This window comes from Ichthyophthirius multifiliis (genome assembly GCF_000220395.1).
Source record: "Ichthyophthirius multifiliis unplaced genomic scaffold scaff_1120509251372, whole genome shotgun sequence".
Classification (NCBI taxonomy): Eukaryota; Ciliophora; class Oligohymenophorea; order Hymenostomatida; genus Ichthyophthirius; species Ichthyophthirius multifiliis.
Genome location: NW_004085937.1, coordinates 36,479 through 45,722, shown reverse-complemented (window position 1 = coordinate 45,722; position 9,244 = coordinate 36,479). Strand labels below are relative to the sequence as shown.

Below are 9,244 nucleotides of genomic sequence, written 5' to 3'. Positions count from 1 at the left end.
CTTTATTTTACATTCGAAAAAAGAATCCAACTTCTAATCTTTACTAAAACAATTTGAGCAAGTTTTATCTATTATCCATGTTTCTTAGTTTCTTAAATCTATAACAAAATCTAATTCTTTTTCTTATAAACTAGCTTTAAAAGTGTATAGAGTATCTAAATATTAGGAAGATATAGTAACATCTAAACTATTAAGGGGTATAGTAAAAGAAAGAGCATTTATAATAAATATTAATAATAATAATAATTTATTTAAAATCATTTTGGTATTTTTATTTTTCTATTTTTTAGTTATATTTATTTTTTTTATTAATGTTTATATATTTTTATTAAAGTATTTTTTTAAATTATTTTTATTTTATTTATATATAATTAATTATATGTATAGACATTTTTTTATTTAAATATATTTTATATTATTATTGAAAACAAAAAAATTAATAATTTTTAATTTAATTTTTTTTTATTTAAAAATAAAATATTTATATTATAAAAATTAATTAATTTTATTATTATTATAATATAATGTTTTTAAATATTTAAATAAATATTTTTACATAATTAATATTTTTTTTTTTTTTTGAATAATGTTTATTTAAAATTTAATTATTATAAATATTAATATATATATATATTTATTTATGTATTTATTATTCTACTCATTTTACCATACTACTGCTTTAATTTGTTAATTATAATGAAAATCTTTCATATTTCGACTTTTCATCTCTAATTCTTTCAATTTTTATAGCTTAATAAAGTAATGAAGCACCATGGGCAGCAAGTACAAAAGATATAAGTATATATCCAACAAAAATATTACTTTAATTAAAAACGAACAATTTGTTTTCACAATCATCAATATAACTATATTATTTGCAAATAGAATTGAGAGAATATTAAGCATTTCGAAGTATTTATATGGTTTTTTATTAACTATTAATATTTTTATAATTTGAGCAAATTTATTATTCACTTTTCATATTTTGAATTATAAACTAACCAGTAAAATTAGTATGACAAATCGCATTTTAACATAAAATATTTTATTAAAATTGAATAAAATACATTATAGTATTTATTAATACTGTCATTATATTTAAAATTCCTATAAACTTATATGTCCATAATTGGACTTTTTAAAGTTTTAAATTATGTATAAAAACACCAAATGTAATCAAAAATTGTACTATACCAAATGTATATGGCCATATTGATTATACCCAACAATTATAGTTGTTTAAGGATACTCCCGTATATATTAGAAATGAAATACTTATTAAGGCAAATACCATATATAGGTTTTGTTATACTGATATTTAATGTAATTGTTCTAACATTAATTTACATTATATTCGCCTTTCATGCTATTCATTTAAGTCCATTTATTATATATATTAATTCATTTTTATTTAAGTATTAAATTTTATTAAAATAATTTTTTTAAAAATTTTAATCTAAAATATATTTGAAATATATATATATATATATAAATATTATTTGTGCTTTTATAAATATTTATTATTTTCATTCTAATTCAATTAAAGTGTATTCATATTTTAATATTTATACATTTTTTTCTTATAATTATTCTTAAAGTTCTAAAATAGTCCATTCTCCTTATATTTATTCTTTAATTATATTTTCTTACTAAAAAATATATTAATTAATATCTTTATCTATATATAAATCAAGCAATTGTTTCAATCCTTTTTAAATATATATAAATATATATATATATATAAATATAAATATATATATATATATATATAAATATTTATATTTTATATAATTATTTTATATATATTAATTTTTTAATATTAATATAAATTTTTATAAAAGCTCACTTTTATTAATTATTTCTTGTTCTTAAACATTTTTGCATTTAAACCAATTATCTAAAAGATTTTCTGTTAAAAAATTTTATTTTTTAAGTTTTTATACAACATCACTTTATATATTTATTATTTAACAAATTGATTACTATTTATCATTTTTTTACAAAATATGTAAAAAGATTTATAAAAAATTCTATAAAACTTTAAACCCAATCTTTTTTTATTTATAAAGCAAATATTTTTAATATATTTTATATATTAATTTACAGTTCTTGCAAAAATGGAAACTAGAGGATTAGTTGAACTAGCTAATAGTGCTAGTAAAAAAGCTTAAATATTTGAAAACGAAAAAGGGTTTTATTATAATAGTTTAACTACTTTATTTGTTCCAAATATCAGTAATTTTCTAAAATAAAAACTATTTGTATTTTAATCATTTTACACATTACCTCTATATATATCATTAAATTCTTGCTTTAAATTTTTTTATTAATTACTTTAAAAAATTGCATAAAAATATAAATTTTTTATTTATTTATAAAAAAATAAATATATTATTATATATTCAATATATATTTATTAATATTATACTTATTTTCGTTAAAACAATATGTTTCTATTCTTAATATTAAATCATTCGCTTTTTCTTATTCAAGAAATAAATTTCCTATTACTAATGAAAGTTCTCTAATTTCTTTATAAATAAATTATATATAAAAATTTGTGTTTATTAATACGTTCTTCTAATTCTCCTTTTATTTCGTGTAAATTTAGTTTTTCTATTTTATAGTTTTAATTGAATATTATTTAATAATATTCTTGCTTTATTCTATTTGAAAAACTATGTAATAAATTTTAATCTATTTTTTAGTAAAATAATCTTTTGTAATTCATTTAAATTTAAAAGCTTTAGTTTTTTAATAATTTCTCCAGTTTTAAATAATATTAATATCTTAATTTTGTAAAAGTATTATAAAGAAATGGTGGTTTTATTGAGTTTATTTCAAATTAAGATAATTAATTTTCGAAATCGTATATTAATAAATCAAATTAATGTTTAATTCTTATATTAAAGCCTATATATAAATCATTTTATTTATCAAGTATCGAAAATTAATTTAAAAATAATTATCTATTATCTAAATTTACAGATTATTAATAAATAAGCTTCATTTTTTATAAATAATAAAAATAATTAATTTTAATTAAAAAAAATAAAATAAAAAAAAATAGTATATACATAATATTATAATTTTTTTTTTAATAATAATTATATTAAGATTTAAAAAAAAATTCCCTATTATTTTAATTTTTATTATTATAAAATAAAATTAATAATTTATCAATTACTTATAATAAAAAAAAATAACCACAAAATAATTAAATATGAAATAATCTAATCTGAAAGAAGAAAATAATATATAATTCAGTTGTACGAAATTCAAACATAAAAAAATATATAACTAAAGCGAAAAAGATGCTATAATATATTTAAAATTACGAAAAGATGGTTGTCCTCGAAAAGCAGCAATAAATTTTACTTCGAAAAATATTTGTTTGACCGATTCCACAAAGTAAATATATGGTCCAACTAGTTTCCGTAATTTAAAGATAAAAAAGCCTTCTAATTATTTATTAACTAAAGGATGGCATTATGGTCCACCTAATTATAAAATGGGTAATAAAAATAAAAAATAATTAAAATAATAATTAAAACATATAGAATAATAGTATTATTTAAGTCCAAAAGAAGTAATATAAACTGATTATTCTGATGAATTATTTATTTAGAGATTTGAATTTCATGAAAATAATGTAAAAAAAGACTTTTAAACAATGATAAAAATAATGAAAGATTATATAAATGACGTGACTAATAAATGTATAATTAACAAAGGAAAATCAAATGAGATTTTTTTGTAAAATATTTAATAGTTAGTGGAGGATTTTAGGAAGAAATCGACTTATAATTAATAATTTTTTGAATATAAAAATATTAAGTTTTATTATTTGGTTGATTAATTGTAAGAATTGGCTAAAAAATAAAAAAATAAATTAAATAATTAATCTTTTATTGAATAATTTAACGCTTTTAATAATCTTTTAACTGAAAATGATTTAGAAAGATTTCCTTTGTAAAATAATTGATAAAATCCTCATAAAAAAAATATCTTATAAACATCTAAAAATAATAAAAAAGTATTTTTTTGTAAAATCCGACTTTTAATAGTAAAAAGAATTTTGAAGATTAAAAAGTTCAATATAATCATAAATAAATTAGCGAAGAAGAAAAAGATCAAATGAGATTTTTTTGTAAAATATTTAATAGTTAGTGGAGGATTTTAGGAAGAAATCGACTTATAATTAATAATTTTTTGAATATAAAGATATTAAGTTTTATTATTTGGTTGATTAATTGTAAGAATTGGCTAAAAAATAAAAAAATAAATTAAATAATTAATCTTTTATTGAATAATTTAACGCTTTTAATAATCTTTTAACTGAAAATGATTTAGAAAGATTTCCTTTGTAAAATAATTGATAAAATCCTCATAAAAAAAATATCTTATAAACATCTAAAAATAATAAAAAAAGTATTTTTTTGTAAAATCCGACTTTTAATAGTAAAAAGAATTCCGAAGATTAAAAAGTTCAATATAATCATAAATAAATTAGCGAAGAAGAAAAAGAACACGTTAAATTATCCAGAAATATTTTAAATTAAAAGCTATCTTAAATAAGTAAAAGCTCATCTTTGGATGTGGCGAAAATATAACTTAATTTATTAGAAGGAATGGACAATAATGATAATTAAATTTTCAATATGTCAAATTAATAATTCGATAAAGATTATAAATAATTATAGAAGGTAAAAAGTTTTTTAAAAAAACAAGAATTTTGTTAAATTTCTGAATAATAATAGAAATTAATGGAATAAGAGTTTAATATTGCCTAATATTTTTATAAAAAAGAATAAAAATAAACACTGTAAATTGAAAATTAAAACGATGATTTTTTATCTCAAAAAAGCGAAAAATAAAATATTTAGAAAAAAGTACTTGATTTTGATAAAAATATTTAATTAATTATTGATAAATATAAAAATAATAATTTTAAAAGGGAGAAATTTTTAAAGGAAAGTTCTTCTTTTGATAATCATCATAATATTGAGGATATTATGGCCTATAAAAATAAATGTATGGGATAATTTATGAAAAGAAACTTTAAAAAATTCTAAAAAATAAGCTTGTAAGATTGCTAGAATTATTTCCAAAAATTTTAAAGCTTGGAGGCTATTAATTAACATTTTTTTTTCAAAAAAAAAACAATTTACTTTAAAAATCATATTAGAAAGCTTTTAAAGATTCATATATATAATAAAATACATTTAAAGATATGTATATTACTTAACCTTAAACTAATTTTTAGAAATTGTTTGAAAATAAATAATTTAACAATAATTTTTAGGAGATTAAGTTGACTTCTTGATATACATAATATTTTTTGAAATTAATATATTTTAAATTTTAACTAATTTTATATATTCTTTTATATATTTACTAATATATTTAATTTTTAAGTAGAAAAATATTATTTTTATTTTTCGATTAAATAAGTAATAAAAATATTTAAAATTGAATTCAACTTTATATATTTTTTAGTTTTTTTGCAATAATAATTAGATTTCTTATTATATATTTTCTTTTATTTATATTAATTACTAACTATTTATAAATTCTCATTTATTTTGTTCCCTTTCCAACTTTTTGTAACCTAAAATAATGAAATTAACCTTTTTAAAAAAATACATAAGGTGACAAAATAAATGAAGCATCTCACAAAGCCTTTTTGAACTAAAAGTACCAAAATTAAGATTTTTTTAAAAAAAATATGAAAAAAAAGGAAAAATACTTGAATGTTTTGAATATATATTTATTTTATTATTCCTATAATAGAACATTATATGTCCCTCATATTGTTTTTTCTGTATTTTTTTTTTTTTAAAAAAAAAATCAAAAATTAAAGTCGAGAAAAAAAGTATTAAGCCCTTTATTTTATTTAATTTTTGTAAAAAAATTGTATAAAAAATAAAATAAAAGCAAATTATAAATAGATTTTATTTTTTGCTAATTTATTTTTGTTAATAAATTTAAAAATTAATGCTTTAGATAAATTAATACAGAATATATTAGAAACTTTTTTAAAAAAATAAAATATTATTGTAGATAATAAAAAATGAATTAAAGTATATTTTTTTTAAAAAAATCTTTCATTTATTTTTTAAATGAAAGTTTTTTTTTTTTTTTTTAATTAATATAATAAAATTTATTTTAATAATTTATTTTTTATAATATATTATTTGTTCTTGTGTTTTTCTATTATTTTTTATATTATTTTTAATAAACTTAATCAATATAATATAAAAAAGCGAGAAAAAATAGGATAAACTGCCCCCCTTTTTGTTTCAATAAAGTATTTAAAAACGGAACAAAAAAACAGAAATAAAAACAATTAAAAAAACATAGAAAAATAATATGTATATATTTATTATTTTTTCTTATATTATTACACCAAATAAATAAATTTTCACAAAAATTAATGATTTTTCAAATTTATTTTTTCAATTTTTTATAAAAAAAAATATTGAATATACATAAGTATATTTATTATATCTTTTTTTTTTTGTTTAATTAAAAAAAATAAAATAATAATATAAACAAAAAAATTAGTTAAAATAAAAAATGTTAACTTTATCAACAAAATGCTATATATCCACTCAAGGTGAAGAAGGAATAAAGAGTTTTAAATATAAAGGAGGCTCCGATTCTATATTTTACTCATATTTCTGGTCCCCTCTATGTGATTATTTAGTTAAGAATTATTTTCCTTCCTACTTAGCTCCTAATTCGATAACATTAATCGGATTTTTAATCCATTTAGTTGCCCATATAATAGTATTATATTACAGTCCTGATTTAAAATAAACCTTGCCATAATGGTTATGCTTTTTATTATCCTTTAGTCTCCTTACATACTAAATATTAGATAATTGTGATGGAAAATAAGCCCGAGCAACTGGTAGTTCGTCACCTTTAGGGATGTTATTTGACCATGGATGTGATGCATTAACCACTTGGATCGTTACATTAAACACTGCTGCGGTTTTTAAATATAAGAAACTGCATTATTATATTATTCAATTTATATAATTGGATTAATTCCATTCTTTTTAGGAATGTGGAGTTAATATTATTGCGGGTCATTTAGATTAGGTAAAATATTTATATATATACATATAATTAAAAATAAAACAAAAAGGATATATAAATGCAATAGATGAAGGATTAGTACTTGGGGAACTAATATATTTTTTAACAGGAGTTTTTGGTTAATAAATGTGGGGATGGCAATTATTTAATACAGGACTAGATTTAGGACATTGTTTAATATATATATGTATGATTATTTCGATACTTTAGAGTATATAATTTACCAATGATATGTATTAAAAAGTTAATTTTAGTATTTTTTTAAATGCTATTGGAAAATTGGTTTGTTTATTATTGTTAAATATAACTTTTATCAGCTTATATCTATTTAATTCAAAAAGTTTAATTGATATGTATTTAATTCCTATTTATTATTCATTAGCCTTTGTTTGGTCGAAAATTATTACTCATTTATAAGTTGCTCATATTACTTAGGAGCCGTTTGATTAGTGGAGGTATTCTTTTGTTTTTGTGTGTATTTCGTTCACTGTAAACTCGATGTATTGTTATGTTTAAGGCGAATATTTGGTTGACATGGTTAGTTTAATTTATTTTAATTTGTTTTTAGCAGTTGTTTGTTATATGCATTTTATTTATTGCGTTTTTAATCATATTGCTGATGTTTTGGGAATTTATATTTTCTATATTGGAAAAAAAAATACTAAGTTATAATATGTTACACCTTCAGTAGTTTAAGAACAGGAACTCAGTTTTGTTTAGGATAAAGTGGAAGAATAGAAAAGTTAAGTTATATAAATTTGATATTATTTTATGTATTAAATATTTATTTGTTAAAATAATAATATTGTTATGTTGATTTAAATTAATAAATAAATAAAAAAGAAATTAAATTTATATATATATATATATATATATATATTTATTTTAATAATTATTATTTTAATTAATAATTTAAAAAATATGTTTTATTTACTTTATTTTTATATGAATTATCGAGAATAAATAATTATTTTATATTACAAATACATATTAAATATAATATTTTTTTACATTTAAACAATTGTAAAAAATTGTAATATTTTAGTAGTATAGGACTAATGTTAATATTGCTTTTGTTTGCAAAAAATTACTTTATTTTTTAAAATTAATTATTTTGTATTTTTTTTATAATATTTTTTTTCATATAACCAATAAAACTCAAAGTTATTTGAGTTATATTGTGGTATTAATATATATAAAATATTAATAAAATGGAATTATGTAATTTTAAATAAATTTAATAGAAAAAACTTTAGTAAATTGATATGGAAAATAACTAGATTTATAAATTTTTCGATTAAATAAAGAAAAAATTGAATAAATAAGGATTTTGCTTAAAAAAGTAAAAATGCAAGTAGGATAAATAAAAGTTTTATTATTATATATTTTTAATGATTATTATTTTAAAAAAAGATAATATATGTTTTTATGGCAATAATTATTGTAATTTAAAAAATAAAAGTGACATATTTAAGCTTATTTCGGTGGAAAAATTATAAATCTATAGAATAAACTCATTTAAAAAAAAATATTATTAAATTAATTGATATATTCACAACTAGATAATTAATAATAAAAAAAAAATTAAAAAAAAATGTTCTTTAAATAAAATATTATATAACAATAAATAAAATATTTCCTATAAATAAAAAAAATATATCGTCATCAATTACATTTGTACGTATGAAAAAAATAATAATATATTTTTCCATATTTATTTTTAAACTTAAAATACAAAAATTGAATTCTTTCGTAATTAAAAAAAAAAACATAAAATACATATTAATGTATTTCACATTCAAAAAAAAAAAAAAAATGTGAAAAATAAATTTAATTATATTCATTCAAACAATGTTTCTTGGAACATTGAATGCTTTTCCATTTGAGCCTATAGTTCTGTTCCATAATGATTAATCATTTACGTATCTTCTATAGTATTTTTATTGTCTTTTGTATGCGAATATTGCACTTCCCACTACAAAGCCTATGTATAGTTTTTATAAAAAAACTTTATTTATTATATATAATTTTTTAAACCTAAAGTAGCAAATAATACTTCATTTCTTCCTCCATGTGCTAATTGCTTTAAGTGAAATTTTGAAGGATCTAATGTCCACCATAAACGAGCCATTTATTT

General features: G+C 16.7%; 2 protein-coding genes across 2 annotated transcripts, besides 10 other annotated features; one reads left to right on the top strand and one right to left on the bottom strand. All coding sequences in view use genetic code 6, as the record gives it.

The window, feature by feature from the left end:
* Positions 1-282: 282 nt before the first annotated feature.
* Positions 283-332: a microsatellite.
* Positions 321-357: a microsatellite.
* Positions 358-460: 103 nt separating this feature from the next.
* Positions 461-512: a microsatellite.
* A 1-nt stretch (position 513) lies between these two features.
* Positions 514-564: a microsatellite.
* A 1,152-nt stretch (positions 565-1,716) lies between these two features.
* Positions 1,717-1,806: a microsatellite.
* Positions 1,762-1,837: a microsatellite.
* Positions 1,780-1,822: a microsatellite.
* A 1,901-nt stretch (positions 1,838-3,738) lies between the features above and the next one.
* Positions 3,739-4,528: a microsatellite.
* A 2,051-nt stretch (positions 4,529-6,579) lies between these two features.
* On the top strand, positions 6,580-8,572 carry IMG5_191250 (hypothetical protein; the record flags this gene model as incomplete). The annotated part of the gene is made up of 2 exons (XM_004025083.1): positions 6,580-7,110; positions 8,570-8,572. The coding sequence occupies 2 exons, from the start codon at positions 6,580-6,582 to the stop codon at positions 8,570-8,572; spliced, it is 534 nt and encodes a 177-aa protein (XP_004025132.1).
* Positions 7,961-7,987: a microsatellite.
* Positions 7,985-8,022: a microsatellite.
* A 268-nt stretch (positions 8,573-8,840) lies between the features above and the next one.
* Positions 8,841-9,244, bottom strand: IMG5_191240 (hypothetical protein). Its single transcript, XM_004025082.1, has 2 exons — positions 9,145-9,244; positions 8,841-9,091 (listed from the first exon to the last, which is right to left on the bottom strand). The coding sequence occupies exons 1-2, from the start codon at positions 9,236-9,238 to the stop codon at positions 8,952-8,954; spliced, it is 234 nt and encodes a 77-aa protein (XP_004025131.1). The 5' UTR covers positions 9,239-9,244; the 3' UTR covers positions 8,841-8,951.